General features: G+C 42.0%; 1 protein-coding gene across 6 annotated transcripts in view; it reads left to right on the forward strand.

Moving 5' to 3' along the window:
* The first annotated feature begins 12,585 nt into the window (after positions 1–12,585).
* Positions 12,586–23,826, forward strand: part of LOC132822640 (ceramide transfer protein) — a 109,525-nt gene continuing 98,284 nt past the window's right edge. For all 6 annotated transcript variants that reach the window (XM_060835889.1, XM_060835897.1, XM_060835913.1 and 3 more), the window contains exons 1-2: positions 12,586–12,856; positions 13,678–13,812. In XM_060835889.1, the coding sequence (XP_060691872.1) occupies positions 12,764–12,856; positions 13,678–13,812 (228 nt within the window). In that variant the 5' untranslated portion in view covers positions 12,586–12,763. The remainder of the gene's footprint in view (positions 12,857–13,677; positions 13,813–23,826) is intronic.

Here is a 23,826-nt window from a genome sequence, read left to right on the forward strand (position 1 = left end):
CATTAGCATATTTAATCAAATAAATAAATGGATAAGTCAAGAGCAGAAACCCAAATTCAATTTTCCTCCCTGAAGTAAGCAAATTCACTTAGATTATCTCTACTGCATTAGATTGAATGAATTTACACAACAATGACTGCAGTCATTGCCAGAGCTCACAGTCTACCACTATTATTGTTTAAAAAAGTGCTGGCATTTGATTTGTAAAAATGAACTAATCTCATCCTAAAAGACTTGGGGCTGCAATTTTATGGTCCCTTTTAATGACAAGATTAATGTTCATGATTTGCCTTACCATCCTGCTGGCCCTGAAAGGTAACAATTTGAACTGTGGACTCTCACAGTTTAGTTTTGTGCTTAAAGGTCTTTTTTAAAATTTTTTTTATAATATATTTTTATTAAGAAAAAATAGATGTTTAACTATTACAACAAATACAAAACAATGCAATTCAAAACAGTACAAAAATAGTACAAAACTAAACCCAAATAATAAAAAAATTCCCCAACCCACCCTCCTATACGGATGTATACACATATATAGAGAATTATAACTTTTAAAAAAAACTAAACTAGCTACTTAACTAAATAAATAAGTACCTAATAACAAACAAATAAATATTAATAACTCAGCCCAGCCAAACAAAACATTCATACATTCACAGTTCCTCCTCCCTGGATATTGGACTCATGAAACACAATCGTTACAGCTATATAAAAGCCCTTGTGAGTGTGGCAGATAAATCAATGTCCAGGTATTTCAAAAAGGGTTGCCATGTCTTATAAAAATTCTCAGTTTAGTGGTGTACCATATTTGTGAGAAAATCCAGGGGAATATGCTCCATAACAATCTTTCGCCAACCCGACAGGCCTGGGGGTTTTTCGGATATCCAACCTAGCAAGATATTCTTCCTTGCACAGAACGTAAGAATATTGAAAAGTTTTTTCTTATGCGCGTCTGCAGGAAATTCAATGGGTAGGCCCAAAAGGAGAGAAGTAGGGTTCTTCTCCACCCCTACATCTAAAATCCTCTGCATTGCACCCATCACAGCGCTCCAATATGTTTGAAGCCTGTCACAAGACCAAAGACAATGGGTAAAAGTGCCCGTGCAGACCTTGCACTTGGGACATGCTGAAGATACCTCTGATTTAAATTTTGACAAACGGTCTGGGGCTAAGTGGAACCTGTGGAGAATCTTCAAGTGTAAAGCATGGGTCCTATTGAAAATTGATATCTTCCTTGCATTCTCCCAAATATCCTCCCAAGCCTCTGAAGAAACTTCAACACCCAGCTCTCTTTCCCACATCTTGCAGAGTCGATCACATTCATCTGAGGTGGCACCCCCAATTGGTGATATAAAGTACTGACAGAGAGTGTACTCTTAGCCCTTAGTACCCCTCTTTCTATGTCAGATTTGTAGGGTTCAGTCAAAAGTGTGGTCTTTTTTGGAATAAAATCCCTAACTTGAAAAAAACGAAAGAGGTCTCTATTAGGTAACTCATACTTCCATACTAACTGATCGGAGGACGTCATTTTATCTCCCTCAAATAAATCACCCATGCAAGACACACCCCTAGTTGCCCAATGTTTAAATCCTGAATCTATCATACCTGGTTGAAAACCCGGCATTCCCACTAAAGGTGTAAACATAGATGTTTTGCCAATATTACCTTCCCTCTGCCGAATTGCCCTCCATGCTTTAACAATATTGATGACTATTGGGTTATGGCAATATTCCCAGCAAACTGGTAAGGGGACACCTTGCCTAGGAGGCTTCGATATCTAGCCATATTGAAAGAGGGTCCCCACAAACCCAATACTCATGTAGGTGAGCTTAATTGGTCATTTTTAATGTCCAGAAGGTCTACTCCCCCCAAACTGTGAGGCAACTGAGTTTGGCTAATTTAATGAGCAGACCTCATTTTTTACTCGATAATTTAATGAGGGGCTGTTTACGGTGCCAGTTAAAGGAGCTGAACCAACCGTTCAGTCTCCTGAGTGTTTGTTTATTGAAAATCGGGGGAGCATCCGTACAGGGTATTGCAAACGAAGGAGAATATTCATCTTAATAAGCGCTATCCGACCCAACCATGAGACTGGAAGTGCCTCCCATCTTTGGAGATCTTGTTTAATTTTTTCAAATAATTGAGTAAAATTGGCTTTGAACAGCCAATCCAGGACTGGAGTAATGAATATGCACAAATACACAACACCACCCCCCCCCTCCGTGACCACCTAAATGGGAATCTATAGTCACTCTAAAGAGCCAACTCTTTCGTAAGACCACCAATAGGCATAGCCTCTGATTTAGCAAAATTAATCTTATAACCAATTCACGCCAAATGCGTGAATGCATTGTATCAGGCAAAGCATTGAGACTGCTAGATTTGTCAAGAAAATTAGAACATCGTCTGCATACAGCGAGATCTTATGTAATTTTGACCCCACTTCTGCAGCTGATATATTGAGATCCCCACGAATGGCCTCTGCCAACGGTTCAATCACCAATGTAAAAAGTAATGGTGAAAGGGGCCAGCCGTGCCGGCTGCCCCTAGAAATTCTAAAGTTGCTTGATTGTACCCCATTGGTAGTGACCACCATGAGAGGTATACTGTGGAGAACCTTTACCCATCTTATGAAAACTTCGCCCAAACCAAACAGGTCTAGAGTATAGAAAGGGTACAGCCACTCAACTCGGTCAAATGCCTTCTCTGCATCTAAAGAAATCACCAATCCCTGTACTGATTGCTGTTGGCATGCTTGAATTACATTAAGCAGCCTCCTAACATTATTGGAGGATCTGCGACCCTCTATGAATCCCATCTGATCCTCTTTAATAATGGAGGGTAACACAGTCTCCAGCCTTAACGTGAGAGCCTTAGAGAGGATCTTAAAGTCCACATTTAAGAGTGAGATGGGCCTGTATGAAGCACAGTCTTCTGGATCCTTCCCTTTTTTAAGGATAAGTGAAATATTGACCTCTCTCAGAGATGGTGGGAGACAATCATGACTGTATGAATCATTAAACATATTCAGCATCGGGCCTGACAGTATACTTATGAATTTCTTATAGAATTCACTGGGAAGTCCGTCAGGACCAGGCGCCTTTCCACTCTGAAGCTGCCTCACAGCTTCCTGCACTTCTTGCTCTGATAATGGGGCATTGAAAAAGGACTGTTGTTCGGGAGTCACACCCGGGAGCTTCAGATCTCTAAAAAAGGATTCCATTTTGGCCTGCCCCTCCTCACAATTCTCAGACTGATATAGCTTAGAGTAGAATCTCTGGAATGCCACATTAATGTTTTCAGAATCGCATGTTAGATTCCTAGACCCTTCCCTAATCGCTGTAATGGTTTGTGGGGTGCTTCTGTTTCTGGCAAGGTATGCTTAGTATTTGCCTAGCTTGTCACCATGTTTGTGTAACCTTTGCTTTGCAAAAGCCAGCTTCTTCTTTGCACTCTGCGTGAGCACGGAATTTAGTGCAGACCGCAGTGCAGTAATCCTCTGTAGTTTGACCAACGGGGGGGTCTGTCAAAATAGGCCTTCTCGGCAGCCTTCAACCGTGCTTCAAAGAGACGTTAATGCTTACCCTTCTACCACTTCCTATTGGTGGAATATGAAATAACTAACCCCCTGGCATAAGCTTTGGCAGTTTCCCAGAGAACAGATTAGCTATCAACCGAGCCTATGTTGATGTCTAGGAATGCCCAAAATTCGCTAGAGAAATACTCCACAAACTTACTGTCCATGAGAATAAAGGGGTCCATTCACCAGTACCTTGAATCCACTGTAACATCCTTAATCTTAACCATGAGGTACACTGGAGCATGATCAGAGATGACAATATTACCAATCGTACAGGATGCCACCAGATCCAGGTTACCGCAGGGGGTCAGAAAAAAATCAATTCTCGTGTGACATCTATGCAGATTGGAGAAAAACGTGAAATCCCTACCCGTATGGTGGAGACACCTCCATTCATCCACCAACCCTAATTCCCTACACAAACCGAATAACAGTTTAGTTTGTGCAGAGGGTATCGAGGGACCTTTAGGCAACCTGTCTACTGTGTGGTCCATGAGGCAGTTAAAATCTCCCCCTATAATGATGTGCCGAGACTTGAGACTGATCAGTTTAGAAAAGGCATCTACCAAGAATTTAAGAGGATGGGCTGGGGGACAATAAACATTTGAAATACCATATTCTTCCCCATTTATCAAGGCTTTAAGAATTGCAAACCTCCTGTATGTGTCTTTAACACATTCCAAAAATTTAAATGAGAGATTTTTCCTAACAATATAGCCATTCCCCTACTTCTGGTATTAAATGATGAAAAATAAACTCAGTCAAAGCCATTCTGCTGTAATTTCAGATGCTCCTTGTCATCCAAATGTGTCTCCTATAACAAAACAATATCCACCTTCTCCTTTCTAAGACTCAAGAGTACCTTCTTCCTCTTAATTGGTGAGTGACTGCCCTTGATATTCCAGGTACACGATTTAATCAAATCATTAGCCATAATCTTCTGCAATTACATTTAAGTTCCAGAGAGGAGGAACCCGAACCACAAACTGCTGAGCCTTAGTGTCGCATGGTCCACCAAATATAAAAACAGCATAAACTAAAACCACCAATTTAACAAACATACAAAATTATTAAAAATAAAAAACAACAAAAACCAGAAAACAAACCAACATATAAAGCACCAATAGCGCTGAGTAGGGGAACTCACCGGCAGTTGTCCGGAGGGGGCAACTACCCATCCCGAACTGCCCATAAATAGGCATCTAACCATCTCAACCACCTTCACTTCTCCCAGCTAGAGCCGCATCGCAAGCACAAGCTAAAAAGAATAAACACCCCATAGAATATCAATATGAATAAAAAAAACATTATTTTATAAAAAAAGGGGGAATAAATACCCCACCCATCCTTGGTATGTCCTAACTTAGAAATTTAAAATGGACGTCTTAACCACCGCCAGACATAGTTTAAACCAAATTATTATCAACCGAGGAAAAAAAAGGGGAAAAACAAAGCTCCAACCAGATTTCCTCCATTTCTTTTACAGAATGATAAACGCATACCCAAGCAACAATATTTATACATACTATAATTGTTTAAATCGGTTACTTTGTCCACAAAGTATCTTGCCTTCTCCGATGTGTCAAAGAGATGCATGGATCCATCTAAGGTGATCCAAAGCACTACCAGATATCTCAGGGAGGGTACTGAATCCCAAGCTCCTTCAATCTTCTCTTGATACCATCATACGATTTTCATTTCTGGATCACCGCCGCTGAAAAATCCCGAAAAACATGATCTTAGACTCCTCGTAAATTAGGGCCTTTGGATCCTTCCCCTGGAGTCTGGAAGCTTCCACATCTTTCTCCTTATCCCGGTAATGATGGAACTGCACCAGAAAAGGATGAGGGCATTGATCCAGACCCAACCTCCGCGCTGCGACCCGGTGAGCCCTCTCTATCTTCAATCCTCTTATGGCACCAGTCTCCAAGTCAAAGAATTTTGGAAGCCAATCTTCAACAAATTTCGCAGGCCACTCACCTTCCTTACCCTCAGGCAGACAGATGATCCGAATGTTTTTTCTCCTGCCCCTATTTTCAAGATCATCCACTTGGTCAAGCAAATTATGAACCTGCGTCTTCAGGGCTTGGATCTCATCCTTGAATGAACTGGCATCAGCTTCCACCACTGTGACCCTGTGCTCCACCTCATCAGTCCGCTTCTCCATGTCTCCCAACTGCTGCTCATGCTTCTGCAGCATAAGAGAGACTGGAGCCAGCTTCTCTTCAATCTGTTTCCCCAGCATCTCGCGAGATTTCGAGAGCTGGTTCACCAGGTCCTGGAGAGTAATCAGCTCCAAGGCTGCTGCAGGCTGAGTTGCAAACCCGGCCTCGGATGATCCTCCTCCCTTTTTAGGCATTTCTGGACAGCTGAAAATACAGGTAAGTCAATTTTTAAATGTTTCTTGGGGCTCCACAACCTTTCCAACGTCCAAAGAAATCCTGATGACCTGGGTTGGGTGGGTTAAAGGACCGTCCTGCTCCTGCTGTGATGCGAAGCTCTAACGTGTGATCTTCTCAGATCGCCGCCATCTTAGATCCCATTTTTTCATTTTTAATGTTTTTCTTTCTCTCCAATGATTTTCCTTCCACTAATCTTCCTGCATCCAGTTTGGTTCTAATTCACACCATATGCTTCTCCATCATTCACTATCTCATTCTCTGTTCTTAAGGAAGAGGCTTATTGGTCCTGTGGTTCACCAAGGCCCCAGATCCCTATTGTCCTCACAGGGTCAGTCTGCACTTTCAGTCATGTGGGGCACAAAACTAACTAGAACTAAATGACGAAGACCTTGGTATGCCCCAATCTAGAAAATTCTGGATCAGCATTAGTCCTGTTTGATTCCAGCAAATATAAACAAATATTATGCTCAATGCTTTAACAAAAAACTGCAGAAGCTGAAAGCTTGAAATGTACAGTAGGTCAACAAGGGACCACTTGGAAATAGAAAAGATGATGGATTCCTGATGAATCGCTTTAGCCTGAAACATTGATTCTCCTGCTCCTCGGATGCTGCCTGACCGGCTGTGCTTTTCCAGCACTACATTCTCGACTAAAAATTATGCCAGTTAGGGGTTTTGTGGTACAGTGGTAGTATCCCAGCCTTTGAACCAGGAGGCCTGGGTTCAAATCCCATTTGCTTCAGACGTCTGTACAAGTAGGTTGAACAGAAAATATAAAAACTATATCCACACTACCACATTTTTTTATATTGAAGGAATTTACTTAGGGAGAATCGTGAATAGGAAAATTGATGGATTTTTCCTCAACCACAGATGCATCTAGTTATAGCAGGAAAACAGAATGTTTGGTAACAATAATATTAATTATGGGAATTTTACATAGTTTGTCAACTCAAATCAATCTTGAGGAATAGTACCTTTTTGTTTGGGTACTTTACAGACTCTGCACTCAATCTTCAGTTCAACTATTTTAGATCATGACCCCTGCAGCAACTTTGTTTCTGTCCTGATTGTAACAAGGTCAGCTAGGAGGACTGCACTGCCTTGGCTGAAAAATACAAACAGGAGTGTCAGAGGTTCTGTTCACTCTGAGTGCTGGCACTGAGGGAGCTGGATCAGTGTCAAGGACTCTCCGAGTGTAAATAAAGGTAATTTAGTGAAGGGATACCAGCCCCTGTGGAGTTATTTCAGTTTCCTTTCTCTTTTCTAGTTTTAAGAAATTGTTCTCTTGCTCCCCCCCCTCCTTTTTACCCCTTTTTGTTTATTTTTGGATGGCAACAACTTACAATTCATACATCTTTGATTCCTTTTGTTACTTTGGTTACTACTTCCACTCCTTCTGGCCTTCCAACATGTATCCTTTTGTCTCTCTGACTTACCAGCTTCTCATAGACTTTCTCTTTCATTCTTTTTCCCACATTTACCCCTTGTTTGCTTAAAACCAGTTCTGGTAAACAGCCTGCAGTCATGTACACATTGGAACTGATGACATAGATTGAACTCAAACGGACTCATCAAATGAACAGAATAGCTAAAACAGCAGGTCAGAGGCTAGGAATACTCCTGACTCCCCAAAGCCCGCCCACCATCTGCAAGGCACAAATCAAGAGTGTGCTGGAGCTTGCTTGTTCAGAATGGTACAGCTCCCATAACACTCAAGAAGCTTGACATCATCTTAGGCAAAATAGTCCACTAATTGGCACCACATCCACAAACATCCATTTCCAGCATCATCAATACTCAGTAGTGGCAGTGTGTATCTACAAAATGCATTGCAGAGATTCACCACAGATCTTTAGAAAGCACCTTCCAAATCCACAACCACTTCCATCTAGAAGGACAAGGGCAGTAGATATGTGGGAACATCTCCACCTGCAAGAATCCTTCCAAGCCACTCACCATTCTGACTTGGAAATACATCACCACTGTAAGGACTTCACTGTCACTGGATCAAAATCCCGGAATTCCCTCTCTAAGTGCATTATAAGTTAACCTACAACAGGTGGACTGCAGTGGTTCAAGAAGGCAGTTCACCATCACCTTCTCATAGGGAACTAGGGATAGGCAATAAAAGTTGGCCAGTCAGCAACACCCACAACCAATGGGGTAGTCAATTGAGTTGCATAGAAAACTGGAGGACAGGCAGGAAACAAAGAGTAGGAATAAATGGGTCTTGTTTTGCAACTAGTGCAATACCATAGGGATCAGTACTAGGACTCCGAGTCCTATTGTATACTAATGATTTGGATGAGGGAGTTAAATATTGCCAAATTTGCTGATGAAGCAAACCTGGGTGGGAGGGAGACTAGTAAGGAGGATGCTGACATCCTTAAGTGCAATTTGGACAAGCTGAGCAAGTGGGCAAATAATAATGTGGATAAATGTAATGTCCATTTTGGTACCAAAAACAGGAAAGCAGGTAATGATGGGTATGGCTATAAATTGTCTTCAATCACCAGTCGCTGAAGGTAAGCATTCAAGTCCAGTAGCAGTAATGAAGGTAAATAGTATGTTGACCTTCACAGCAAGAAGACTGAAAACAGGAACAGGGATGTCTTGCTGCAGTTTTACAGGCCTTCATGGGACCATACCTAAATATTTGTGCAGTTTTGGACTCCTTATCTATAAAGGATGCTCTTTCTGTACACAGAGTGCAGTGAAAGTTTACCAGACTGATACTGGGAATGACAAGACTGACATTGAGGAGAGGCTGAATCATTTAGGATTATCTTCGCTGGAGTTCAGAAGAATAAGGGATGATCCCATAAAAATCTGTAAAATTCAAACAGGACTAGATGGGGTAGATACAGGAGTGATATTCCCAATGGCAGGGTGTGCAGATATGGGGTAAACACAGAACTGAGATGAAGAGAAATTTCTTCACTCAGAGAGTGGTGAGCTTGTGGAATTCACTACCACAAAAAGCAGTCAATCCAAAACATTATATGATTTCAAGCAGGAGTTGGATGTTAGCACATGGAGGTAAAGAAATCAAACGATATGGAGGAAAAATAGTCACAAGTTATTGAGTTGAATGATCAGCTGTGATCATCATGAATGATGCAGCAGACCTGAAGGGTGAAATGACCCCATGAGGGGCATGGATAGGATAAACAGACAAAGCCTTTTCCCTGGTGTGGGGGAGTCCAGAACGAGAGGGCATAGGTTTAGGGTGAGAAGGGGAAGACATAAAAGAGACCTAAGAGACAACTTTTTCACTCAGAGGGTGGCACATGTACGGAATGGGCTGCCAGAGGAAGTAGTGGAGGCTAGTACAATTGCAACACTTGAAAGGTATCTGGATGGGTATATGAATAGGAAGGGTTTGGAGGCTTATGGGCAACGTGTTGGCAGGTGGGACTAGATTGGGTTGGGATATCTGGTAGGCATGGATGGGTTGTACCGAAGGGTCGGTTTCTGTGCTATGCATCTCTATGACTCTAAGACCTACTCCTGTTCCTGTTTTCTATGTTTGTATGCAACAGAGAGGATTGATCAGGCCAATATCATGGTGTAGTGTACATAGACTTTCAGAAAATATTTGATGTCGTGCTGCACAATATTCTTATAAACAAAGTTAGGGCTCATGGAATACAATTGCAACGTGGAACTAATATTGGTTGAGTGGTAGGTAAGAGAACGTTTCAGTTAACAATGGGTTTTTTGGGAACGATTGTTCTTGATCGATATTTTGATTAATGCCTTTTCTGATATATATTAACAATTCAAATTTTGGTATACAGGGCAAATTCTCTTAATTTGTGGATGCGACAAAACTTGGACGCAATCGAAACTGTGTGGACAGTGCAAAACCTGAAAACTACAAAGGCAAGTTGGTGGTGTGGACAGATAAGTGGTAAATGAAATTTAAAACAGGGAAGAGTCAGATGATACATTTTTGTAGAAGAACATGCAAAGATGATATAAAAGTAAGAGTACAACTCTAAAGGGGTGAAGAAGAGAGGTACTGGGGTGTATAAGTCATTAAATGTTGCAGAACAGATTGAGAGATAAATAAAACATTCAAAATTTGATCTTTACTAATATGGTTATAGAGTACAAGAGTTGAAAAGTGTGGCACTAGAAAAGCACAACAAGTCAGGCAGCATCTGAGGAGCAGGAGAATCAACATTTTGGGCATAAGCCCTTCATCAAGAATGTGGTGGGAAGGGGAGCCGAGAGATAAATAGGAGGGTGAGGTTGGAGATGGGAGAAAGATAGCTGGGAAGACAATAGGTAGATGCAGGTGGGGGGTGATGGTAATAGGTCGGAGGGGAGGGTAGAGCGGATAGGTGAGAAGGAAGATGGACAGGTAGGACAGTTCAAGAGGGTGGTGCCAAGTTGGAGAGTTGGAAGGATGAGGTGGGGGAGGGGAGTTAAGGAAACTGGTGGTCGACGCTGATGCCATGTGGTTGAAGGGTCCCAAGGTGGAAGATGAGACTTTCTTCCTCCAGTCATCAGGTGGCTTAGATTTGGTGGTTGAGGAGACCCAGAACTTGCATGTCCTTGGCGGAATGGGAGGGGGAGTTGAAGTGGTAGGCCACAGGACAGTGGAGTTGTTTGGCGTGTGTCTCAGAGATGTTCCCTGAAACATTCTGCGAGTTGGCATCCAGTCTCCTCGATGTCGCGGAGATCAAATCGCGAGCAATGCACACAGTAGATGAGATGTTTGCATGTGCAGGAAGATCTCTTTCGGATGTAGAAGGATCCTTTCAGGGCTTGGACAGTGGTGAGTGGAGAGGTGTGGGTGCAGGTTTTACACCTCTTGCAGCTACAAAGGAAGGTGCCAGAGATTGGAGGGTGGGTTGGTGGAGGCTATGGTCCTAATAAGGGAGTCACGGAGGAAATGGTCTGTGCGGAATGCTCATGGAGGGCAAGGGCAAGGAGGTTATAATCAATTTATATCAGGCAGGAGTTTAGCCTCAGCTGGAGTACTGAATCCAGGTTTAAGTGGTATATTTTATAAAGGATGTAAATACATTGCAGAGTGTATTGGAGTCAGAGCGTGAGGTCTATGAGAATGATTCCAGAGATGAGAAAATTCAGTCATGTAGATAGGAGAATCTGGGATTTGTCTCCTTGAGAAAACTTCATTAAAGTATTCAGCCATGAGAGATCTAGTCGCAGAAACTAGGAAGAAAATGTTCCCGCATGAAAGGATCAAGAATGAGAGAGCATAGATTTAAAGTAATGAGTAACAGAAGCAACAGAAATATGAGGAAAAGTTTTTTCATGCAGGAAGTGATTCAGATTTGGAACACACTGTCTGAAAATTCAGTGGATGCAAAGGAGAATTGGATAGTTTTTTTGAAAAGGGAGAAGGCAGGAGAACGGCACTAGGTGATGTGCTTATTTGGAGAGCTATAACAGCTCTGAGATATCTCTAACTTTTCACAGGTCCAACAAAAGGTCCAACAATTGAAACTTTCACTGTTTCTCTCTGCAAGGATGTTGTCAAACCTAATGAATTTTCCTGCATTTTCTCTTTATTTTCCATCATCTGCAATATTTTATTTTTATGAATTGTCCATTTATTGACACTTTTCATAGAAATACTGCTGTACAGAATTTGTTTGCATTGTTATATTTGTTCCCTGACTATTGCCTACTGTTGGCAACATTTTGAACCTTATTGGTCAAGACAAAAGTGAGCATCTATGGAGTAAACACTGGCCCTTCCACAACCCACCACATAATCATTACAGCTCAGAAGGATGGCATTTGGTTCGTTGTTTCTTGCTGCAAGTGCAGTTCACTTCGCATCATTTCCTACCGTAGCTCTGCACATTGTACATATTCTGATAAGTCTTCAATGCGCCTTTGAAAGCTACCACTTCCACCACGTGAATTCCAGATCCTGTGTCCTAGCTGTGTTGTTGCCATAGAGGTCTTCAGCAAGAAAAAAGGCCCTTTAGTACATCAAGGTGCACCAGTTAAACATTAAGCGCCTGGCCATTCTAATGCCATTTGCCCATACCCTTGTATGCCTTGGCATTTTTAAAAAAAACATCTGCTTCTAATCAACCTGTTTGGAGACGTTCTTACACACCTCTGGAGCAGATAGGACTTGAACCCTGGCCTCCCGGTCCAAAGATAGGGATACTGACACAGCACTAAAAATATCCATAAGTATTTTTTCCTCATGCCACCATCACTTCTTTTGCTAACCATCTCATTGGATGGACGTTTGGTTTTTCCGTCAATGGAAACATTCTCCCATCCCCAACAACGCCAACACTTTGTGCGTTCCTTGAAGGTTGGTGAAAATGATAACGGTTTGGCGGTGTGACACCCACCTTCTCCTCGTACCCTCACCCAGGGAAACCTTGCTGTCATTTTCAGTTCTTGTTGTCATGATGATGCTTAATGCCCCGCCCCCTTCCCGCGCGGCCTCGCGCTCCCCAAACCATAACGACCCGGCGCGGTTCCGGCTCCGCCCCCCTTGCTGTGCGGCCTCGCGCTCCCCCCACCCCCTCGCAATCCGGCGCGCTCACGGCTCCGCCCCATTCTTGCGTGTGCCCGCTCGCCCAAGCTCCTGGAGGTTGACGTCACCAAAATGGCGGTGCTATGAGCTTCAAGTGCCAGTGAGAAGTGGAAAAGCAACGACAGGAGCGAGAGCTGCCACCGCCTTCCCTTTCCTTTCCCTTCCCGCCCCCGCCCCTTCTCCCTCCCCCAACCGGACCGTCACTTCATTCCGTCTCTTTCCCTTTCTCTCTCGATGTCGGATAACCAGAGCTGGAATTCTTCCTCCGAAGAGGATCTGGACACTGAGTCCGGGCCGCCTGTTGAGCTGTGCGGGATACTGAGCAAGGTGAGCCCGGGGATGGGGTGCCTCAGCACCATTACCGGGGCCCGCAGCTTCCACCACTCTCATTCCCTTCCTTCAGGGTTGTGCATCCCGTACCCTCTTCTTCCCCCACCCCCCTCCCGCCCGGTCCCCCCGAGAAGAGGTTTGGCCCAGTCACTCTCAGCCTTCATCATGTTGGGACCCCCTTCCCCCGGGACCCCGTTGATATTCCGTTAAAATCCTTGGCAAGCTTCTCACTGTCTCCCCGGTAACGGAGAGGCGACGGCAGGAGCTCCGTGGCCTGTCGCTCATTGCCAGCTACTAACTGGCTGATTAATTACATGGTGTAATATTAGAGGGAAAGTTATGAGAAGTGGGAGTCTTCGCATACGCAGAGCTTCAGTCTTGTTGTGTACAGCTTGGTGTTCCTTTTAGTAATGAAAGAGGTATTTTTGTTTTGACAGCTCCGTGCCTCGTGTTTGTACCGAAGTCAAAGTTGTTTCCTGGTCTATGTCTTCTCTTTAATCCTGAGTCCAAAGTATTCGTGGACCCGGTGTTGGCCGATATGTCGGAGCCTTTTTTTTGCTTTAAAACTTTACTGTGAACGCGGGCGTGTAACACTGGTGCTGGAGTGAGGAATACACTCAGCCCTCTGCCGTTTGTACTTGAATCAAGTGGCTGGCTGACTGACTGGAAAGGGTAATTTTCGAAGGGCTTATAAAATAAGTCAATCTTACAGGAAGACTACAATACGAATTGAAACATTTTGATCTTTTTGAACATTTGAATCTAATCCAACCTATATCTTAGTATTCTATTACTAATTTGTTTTCATGTCTTTTCAGTGGACCAACTATATCCATGGGTGGCAGGACCGATGGGTGGTTTTAAAAACCAATACTTTGAGTTACTACAAATCCGAGGATGAGACGGAATATGGTTGTAGGGGATCAATCTGCCTAAGCAAGGCTGTCATTACCGTAAGTTTGTCGAATGTTTGTTTGCTGTTTCCATTGTATAATATGCAATAAATTAGTTTTACTAATTTGAATTCTGCAATATACCCTGTGTGAAAAAACACAGCAGATTAATAAATCTTAGTACCTTTTCAGCAGCTTTATGTAGAGAGATGATTGGGCATGCAACTTATTTTGTGTCGATTTGTTCAGGTTGATTTATTTTCACCATATGATCTTGGGTGATAGCTGTTTAGATGAGTGCAGGTAACAACTGAGCTGCCCTTCTACAATTTAGCTTTAATTATTTAAGCAGTCTATGTTTAAATTGATTCTCATGTGGATAGGAAGTGAGCATTTCACCAATAAGAATGTTTTAACCGTATTCTGATTCCCAGTTCTTTCACATGAGTCTGGCCGTGAAAAGTTCATTTTGATGCCTTCCACAACCTCAGGATGTCTCAAAGCACTATAGCCAATTAATTGCTTTTTGTAAGTTAGTAATTTAATTGCAAACTGGGTATTAGTGTCGTGTATACAGCTTGAGTCAGTAATAATCCAATGGAATTGTGCTTACGGTCTGATTTGATTTGAGATAATCGCAACCAGCTTTTACTTTTCTCTCACCTATCCCTGCGGTAAAAAGGATTGAGAAATAGCATACTTTGCTTGTCTGGGAGTTGCAAGTGAGAGGGGGGTGCTGGCAAAGGATAGTTTCTTGACAAAAATGTGCATCTAGTAGACTGACCAATGCCCATTAAAATTGCCACTCCATGAAGTCGTGGAAATGTTTGGGCAAACCCAAGTTTTTGCAGTATAGGTATTTCAGGAATCTGAAATTTGCCTTTCCTGATGTGGATATAAGCAAAGAATTCTGAAATGGCTCACCAGTGCCATATTGGCAATGTTAATCTCTAGCATTTATTTGGGAGAGCAACTTTGTTTGCAGTTATTTCTGACTTATCTCTAAAGTATGTCCCAATTTACCTAAATATTAAGTTGTACCTGAAGACTAAAAAGTTCTCAATAGATAAGGTATCGTAGCAGGGAAAAAAAACTAAGCTGGTTTTATAGTCATGTTATCATCTTTCTACTCACCTGATGGAGTTACTTAGATTCCCTTGGTTAAGGGAGTGACGTTTGTTCTGGCCTTAACTTGTGCTTGAAATATTGAGGTAAAATATTCCCTGCTCCTTGAATACATTTGGGTTGCCATAGATTAATTATCAGAAGTTAGCAACAACAACCACCAACGTTTAATTGGTGTATTAAATGCTAGACAAGAGCTGGAGCAATAACAATACCAAGCTACTCAAGGAGGTATCTGGGTAGCTGACCAAATATTTTGATCAGAGGTGGGTTTTTCAGGAGTGACAAAGCAGGATTTGTGATGGAGTGGAGCAGATGTCTAGGGAGATCAAAGCCCAGGAAGCTGAAAGCATGTCTGCTAATCTTGAAGCATGTAAAATCTGTGTTCAAGAGGCCAAAATTGGGCGAGCATGCATATCTTGTGACTTGTAATGCTGGAGGATGCTTCATTGTTTGGGACATAGTACAGGTAATTCTCGGATAACGCATGTGTCAGTATGATTTGGCTAAAATGTTGTTGAGGAATTAGGAAATGGTATTTTCGAGAATGTTTCCCTCGGTGCAATAGCACAACTTCAGTGGTGATCTTTCTGCGAGCTTCGTTCTGCACATGCACTGATGTTAGTGAGCTACAGCAGGTTTCTGAGAGAGGTACTGTACAGAGAGGAACTCCCTGAGATGGATACATTGAGCAGCTTCCTGTGAAAGGTACTCTACTTCTAGAGCATTTTTGGAAAAAAATGGAGGGGTATAGTGACAAGAACGTTAGCAAGAAGTGTCCTGGTAATAAAATTGCAGGTGGTGAGTGCAAAAGAGAGGCTGAAACACTGGAAGAGAAGCTAGCTATTATAAAGCGTTTTGAGCATAAGGAGCGATTATATGATACAGCTCACTTAACAGGAATGAGGGAGTCTATCTTATGCACCATGATGATTCTCAGTCCCTGCACTAACAATATTTTTTAAGTGTACTGTTAAATTTACTTCTGTTTGACTGCAATATGATTTATATCTTCATACTTTGTTAGATCTCTGGGTGATTTTTGAATAATTGTGAGTGATTGTTGTTTTGCTGGTCTGCCCCTAACCCCACTGTTCCTGTAGGCAGCATTATTTATGTTAAGCAATTTTCTACTTAACTGTGATGCAAATATGGCTTTGTAAGAAAACTATCTAAATGGGAATTCAGTGGTGATAATACCGCAATCAACATCCTGGGATTTACCATTGACCAGAAAATGAACTGGACCAGTCACGTAATAAAGCTAGGAGAACAGGTCAGAGGCTGAGAATTTTGAAGCACGTAACTCATCCATTGTTCTGGATGTAGGTTTGCTTGCTGAGCTGCAAGGTTCATTTTCAGACACTGTCACCATAATCGGTAATGTCTTCAGTGAGCCTCCAAATGAAGCCAGAACGTTAACCCACTACCTATCCACATGACTGGAGTGTGATGCGACAATCTGCACTTGGATGAGTGCAGTTGTTCCTCCACTGTCACTGTAAAAGTATTGGAATCCCTTACTAACAGCATTGTGGGTGCACCTACATTACATGTACCGAGACAGTTCAAGAACGCAACTCCATCTTCAGAGCAAATTCTTATGGGCAATAACTGCTGTTCTACCTACCAATCCCACATACTGTGAATGAGCAATAACAATGTTGCAGGACATGGAGAGATTTGAAGGATGAGAATTTTCAAACTGAAGTGTTTCACTGAAAGGCAACGGAAGCAAGCACAACATGAACAAGAGATTTGGAATATCAGAATGCAGGCAGCTGAAATGTTTGTATGATTGTAGGTTCAGAAGCTAGTCAGTCAAGGATTGTAATTGTTAAATCTAGAAATGATAAAGGCTAAAATTGATTTTCAGCAGCAGGCAAAGTTAGGCCTGATTGAAATTAAGTGACATTACATAGGGTGAAGGAGGCAGTGTTTATGATAGTTTAATGATGTAATTGGAAGTTCAACTTCAGATCAAACAAAGCTAAAGTTGTGAATGTCCTTCACAGTTGAAGGCAATTGCCGGGATGAAAATGATGGTCGGAAAAAACGTTTGTGGTGGGAACCAAAGACATTAACTTCATAGAGTCAGAGAGGTGTACAGCATGGAAACAGACTCTTCGGTCCAACCCGTCCATGCTGACCAGATATCCCAACCCAATCAAGTCCCACCTGCCACACAACCCATATCCCTCCAAACCCTTCCTATTCAGATACCCATCCAAATGCCTCTTAACTGTTGCAATTGTACCAGTCTCCACCACTTCCTCTGACAGCTCATTCCCTACACATACCACCCTCTGCCTGAATAAGTTGCCCCTTGGGTCTCTTTTATATCTTTCCCCTCTCACCCTAAAACCTTTGCCCTCTACTTCTGGAATCCCCGACCCCAGGGAAAAGACTTTGCCTGTTTACCCTATCCATGCCCCTCATAATTTTGTAAACCTTGATAAGGTCACCCCTCAGCCTCCAACACTCCAGGCAAAACAGCCCCAGCCTGTTCAGTCTCTCCCTTTAGCTCAAATCCTCCAATCCTGGCAACAGTTGTGCAATATTTAGTTGAAGGACATGTCTGCTCATCCAAAATTGGATGACAGTGTGACAAATAAAAAAAAAATAGAGAGCTTCAGGAGTGCTTGAGGTAGGATTGTGTTGCTGGCATTGATTATATATTTTGATTTTTTCATAATACCACTGAAGGGAGGCAAGGGTAGATCCTTCAGGGTTTCCAGAGTTGAGTTTCATGTTCTTTCTTTGTCTTTACAAGATGAGACATTTAATATGTATCTACAGTTATTATAGTTTATTTTCAATAAACACTTGCCAATTTTAATGTACATAGCTTGCTTAACTGAAGCTGTAATTGTGCCTAATGTTTAAGTCTGTACCAAGACAGCACAGCAATCAAAATTTATAATTAGAAGTGGGCAAATTTTCAAGTGGGTTCAAGCATTCAATAAAACTTTGTTTTCTCCTTGCAAGTTAGTGATTTGTTCTAGATGTTTTAGCACTCCAGTAGCGATTTCTCCTGAGTTGGATTATGAACCTTATGTGCTGTTGAGTCAAGAGGTGGCAATTTAGTCAAATATAGTCGTGCTTGCCTTAATAAATAACTGGTCAATGATTTAGTTAATAAGTCCTGCCCCTTTCTGTTCACCCTGAGGACATTAAGATTTCAAAAACCTATAAAGTTCAGGCTAGTGGCTTTAGGATAAACATTAAATAGGGGACCTTGGGTGTGGTTGTGCCGGCTCTCTCTCTCTGATTTACATAGAATATTTACATATTGAACTCATTGTTACAACAAAGAATGATGGAGGGAAGGGCAATGGATGTTGTCTGCATGGACTTTAGTTAGGCATTTGAGAATGATGCCTCATGCCTGGCTGATACAAAAGCAGTCTCTTGGATTATGGGCTGAGTTGGCTAGATTTGATACAAAACTAATTTGGTCATAGAAGACAGAGTTGTGAAAGGGCACCTTTTGGAATGGTATCCCACGGGCATCAGTGCCTTTGTAATACTTAAATGATCTGGAGGAAAATTTAGGTGGTCTGATGAGTAAGTTGTAGGTGACACCAAAATTGACAGTTGCAGATAGTGAGGAGCATTGTCAAAGGGCACAATGGGCTTTAGGTACTAGATTTGGGCAGAAAAATGGCAGATTGAATTTAATCTGGGCAAATGTGAGGTGATGTATTTTGGAAGATCAAATTATATCTGGTCTGAACTCCCAGAAGCATTACTATGCTGGGCGATCCGAGGAATACAGGGCCACAGATCCCCTGAAACTGGCAACACAGATGGCTAAGATGGCATACAGCACACTTGCCTTCATTGGGGCATCAAATCTAAAAGTTAGCAAGTTACGTTCAAGCTATATAAAACTTTAGGGCACATTGCGGATGTTGCGTGCAGTTCTGGTCGCCACATTGTCTCCAAAACATCAATGTCCTTCAAGCAATGAAGAAATAGTTTACCTGGATGGTTTTAGTTATGAGGAGAAGTTGGATAAACTGAGTTTTCTTTCACTGGAAAGACTGAGATGGCAGAACGTTCAAGTACAAGAGGGCATAGGTTGAAACTGAGAGGGGAACGTTTAGGGGAGAAGTGTGGGTAAGATTTTTCACAAGGGTGGTGGCTGTCTGAAGACACTAAGTGGAAGCAGGCATGTTAGCAACTTTTAAGGTATATCTTGATAGACACATGAACAGGAGGCAAACAGATGGATAGGCAGTATGCAGGGCCATTAGTAGCTAGTCTAAATGAGGATTTGGAATTAGTACAGTGGCTCAAGGGCCTGTTCTTGCGCTGTATTGATTATATATTGTATAAATGGTGATATAATGTTAGAGAATGTTATTCTCCATTATCACCACATCTTGGCTCAGTATATTGTCACTTTGTTTTAGAAGGATGGACATGTTTAAGTGTGCATTATGTAAAAAGATCATTAAACCTTCAATAGTTTCTCTTACACAAAATATCAGCAACCAAGCAAATAGTGATTAATTATTATCAAGAATAGAGGACGTTTTTCTGGGGACTGTGGACACATTTCAAACCCATTATCGGGATAAGCTTTTAACCTTGGATTAAGTAGTGAGCAGCTTAAATGAGTTTATTTGATCCAGGAAAGTGAAGTGTTATTACATATTTGAAACTAATTTTGCCAGCAGTTGCATTTGTCATCCTATGTTTTGACCTTAGTGTGCAATGGACATTGTACTGTTAACTTTAGCCTCAAATATTGCAAAATGGAACATGTGGCATTTTCATTTTGGCCACTTCACTGTTGGAAAGAAGAGCAATGGTGTTTGATAAATTGTGGCCTTTGCCCAATGAGGATTGTGTTTGCAGGATTTGCAATGTTATTCAGTTTTGGGTGCCCGTATAATAAAGCATGTCAGGACTGTCGAGAAACACAAGATTTGTGAAGTTGAGATCAAATTTTTGAGTTTTTAATTAAAAATCAAAAAATGATATTTTCTCATTGGATTGTGAAAGATTGAGGCATTTCAAGGTGCTCAATGACGATATTTGACATCATGAGAAACCACTTCACCATTTTGCTGAATGCATGTCACAGATTTAAACTCCTCTAGTACAATGCAAGTCATGAAAGCATTAAAGCAGAAAACAGTATGCCATTACAGAAAAGGTGATGAAAACAGAAAAGGGCTATACAATATTGTGCAATTTCATAGTTTTGGTCTAGCCTAGAGCCAAAGAACAGAAAATGTACCATAGTGTTATAAGATCTATGTTCCATAATTCAACTTGTTGTATTACATACATTGATGTACTTGAAATGTTTTTGGTAGAATAAATGCAAAATACTGAGGACACTAAATCTAGTGCATAGAGAATGTGCCGATTCGGTCAGGTTACTAGTTTTTTCAATTGTCTCTTTGCGAATTCAGAACAGTGGGAATGGATGTTAGGACAGTTGCATGCTTCTCCAGTAGAATGTGAGAGGTAATGGTCACCACTAATGTCCCCACTGACCTCATCTGAGGGAAGTGCACCCAACTCTAGCTCCTCAGAAACAGTGTTAGGGAGCTGGAGCTGGATGAACTTCAAATCGTTCTGGAGGGGGTAATAGAGAGGAGTTGCAGGGAGGTAGTCTCATCTCTGGTACAGGAAAAATATATTTTGGATTAGTGGTGCTGGAAGAGCACAGCAGTCCAGAATCTGGATTCCAGCATCTGCAGTCATTGTTTTTACCTACAGGAAAAAAATAGATGGTTTACAGTCAGGGAACAGGCAGACTGTGCAGGGATCCCCTGTGACTGTTCCCCTCAATAAGTATACCATTTTGGATATTGTTTTGGGGGGAGGGGAACACCTGTCAGGGAGAGCCATAATGGCACTGAGCCCAGCTCTGTGGCTCAGAAGGGAAAGAGGAGAGTAGAAAAGCCCTAGTGGAAGGAGACTCGAGAGTTAGAGGAACGGTCAGCAAATTCTATGGTTGCGAACAGGACTCAGAAGGTACGTTGCCTTCCAGGATCCAGGATGTCTCTGAATGCACCAGATTCTGAAGGGAGAGGGTGAGCAACCAGAAGTCATGGTGCACGTTGGCACCAATGACATAGTTAGGAAAAGGGATGAAGGTCTAAAGTGATTTCGGGGAGTTAGGTTGGAAGCTAAAAATCAAGGCAAGCAGAGTAGTAATCTCAGGATTATCACGGGTGCCACATGTGAGAGAGGCGAGGAACAGGGAATGAGTGCAGCTAAACATGTGGCGACAGGGCTGGGCAGGAGGGAGTGTTTCAGAAATATAGATCATTGGGTACCCTCTGGAGAAGGTGGAACATGTATATGAACTTCAGGGATAGTGGAGAGAACTCGTGTCTGGTGTCTAAAGAGATAGGGAAGGCCCTAAATGAGTTTAGTTTGCTTCAGTACTCACTAGACAGAAAAATCTTGATAGTGCGAATACCATGGACCAGGTTATTAGCTTGAAAAGTAGTAGATGTGCCGGAAATTCTGGGAAGCATCAAAATAGGCTCCCAGGGCTGGACCAGATAGATCCAAGGTTCTGCAGGAAGTGAGTAATATTGCTTTGTCTCTGGCGATGATCTTTGCATTCTCGCTCTCCACAGGAGTAGTATTGGATGATTGGAGGGAGCTGAATGTTATTCCTCTGTTCAAGAAAGGAATCAGGAAATCCCTGGAAATTACAAACCAGTCAGTCTTGGGTCTGTGGTAAGCAAGATACTGGAAAGGATTCTGGGATAGGATTCCTGACTATTTGGAAAAACATAGTTTGGTTAAATAGAGTCAGCATGATTTTGTGAAGGGCAGGTCATGCTTGAAAGCCTTATTGAGTTGTTTGAAGATGTGATGAGACAAATTGAAGGTTCAGCAGTGGATGTGGTGTATGTGGATTTCAGGAAGGCATTTGATAAGGTTCCCCATGGTAGGCTCATTCAGAAAATGAGGAGATATGGAACACAGGGAAATTTGGCTGTCTGGGTACAGAATTGGCTGGCTGAAAGAAGATAGCTAGTAGTATTGGATGGAAAATATTCCACCTGGAGGTCATAACCAGTGGGATACCACAGGGATCTGTTCTTGGGTCTCTGCTATTTGTAGCTTTTGTAAATGACTTGGATGAATAAGTGGAATGGTGTGTTAGTAATGATGGTTGGTGGTGTTGTAGATGGTGTCGAGGGCTGTTGCAGGCTACAACAAGACATTGACAGCAGGCAGAGCTGGAATGAGAAGTGGCGTTCAACCTGGATAAATGTGAAATGCATCACTTTGAAAAGTTGAATTTGAATGCTGATTACAGGGTTAAAGACAGAATTCTTGGTGGTGTGGACCAACAGTGTGAACTTTTGGGTCCATGTACATAGATCCCTCAAAGTTGCTCCCCAAGTTGACAGAGTTGTTAAGGCGTATGGTGTGTTGGCTTTCATGAACAGCAAGATTGAGTTTAAGTGCCACAAGGTTTTGCTGCAGCCCTACAAAACCCTGTTTAATCTACATTTGGAATATTGCATCCAGTTCTGGTCGCCTCATCATAGGAAAGGTGCAGAGGAGGTTTACCAGAATGCTGCCTGGCTTGGAGTGCTTGGCTTATGAAGAAAGGTTGAATGAGCTAGGGCTTTTCACACTGGAGAGAAGACCGAATACAGGTGACTTGCTAGAGGTATACAAGGTAATTACAGAAATGGCTGTCACGAGGGGTCACAATTTTAAGGTGATTGGAGGAAGGTATCATGGAGCTGTCAGGCATAGGTTCTTTATGCAGAGTGGTTGGTGCGTGGAATGCACTGCCAGTGGTGCTGGTGGTACAGTCAGATGTTAGGGACATTTAAGTGACTGCTGGACAAGCGCATGGACGGCAGTAAATTGAGGGGTGTGTAGGTTAGGTTGATCTTAGATGAATGCTCGGCACAACATCATGGGCCGAAGGGCCTGTACTATGCTGTACTGTTCTATGTTCTAATACTAGAGAAACCCAGCAGCTCTGGTAATGGTGAAAGAAACAACAGTTCTGAAGATGCTAAATTGGACTTGAGGTATTAACTCTGTTCACTTGTTGAAACAAACAAATGTTGTTTCAAATGTTTTGGTAGGTTTCTTTCCCCAGGGTGAATTAAGTTGGTGCTGATAACTTGTGTTTTAGATACCAGGTGTCGTCTTAGTGTTCCCTGTAGAAATCATAATTAAATGAAGTTTTACCCAAGGTTGAATTTTCCAAGCATTCTACTTAATCGATGTAGAAGTTTCCATTTCCTGCACTTATTCTGGTTGAAGCTACCAATTTGGAAACATGTTTTATAGTAAACTTGTACAGTTCTGTTTTGGGCATTGTGTCCACAAGAAAAATCAATCAAGGTTGAGGGTTCAAACTGAAGCTTGATTTTGAACAAGGTCCTAAAGCTGAGAAAATCGTGTTCTAAGCAGTGATGTATAGTGCAGTGCCAAGGATTCTTTCAAATCAGTGTACCTTTTGAAAATGTGATCTGAGGTTGGAAAAAGTTAAGAATAGCTGAGTTATAAAATCTATTTGAGTAAATTTACAATTTCCACTGTTATCTGATTTCAGATGATGTGGTAGTTGGCTTCAGGGCTCAAAAGGAAACATTTCAGTGTTCCCGACATACTTTAACATTTACTGTAGACTGTTATGGGCCTTGAATGAGAGGATTAAGATTGGCTGAGATGTCTCATGCACTTTGGTCTTAACTGAATTTTCATTGCCCAACTATCACATACGTGGAGCGATCTATGGACGATGACTCTACAGCAATTCTTTCTAAACAAGGAGTTACCATATAATGAGGTCAAACTCTCTGTATTAGAAATTTCACCTGATGCTGCAGATTTTTTTTCAGTTGTTTAATCTTTTCATTTCTTAATTTTATTTTGATCTCCCTTTTGTAGAATAAACAGGAATGCTACTTCTAAGCTGATTTCTTGGATTCAGTT

Source organism: Hemiscyllium ocellatum, chromosome 2 (assembly GCF_020745735.1).
Source record: "Hemiscyllium ocellatum isolate sHemOce1 chromosome 2, sHemOce1.pat.X.cur, whole genome shotgun sequence".
NCBI classification, from domain to species: Eukaryota; Metazoa; Chordata; class Chondrichthyes; order Orectolobiformes; family Hemiscylliidae; genus Hemiscyllium; species Hemiscyllium ocellatum.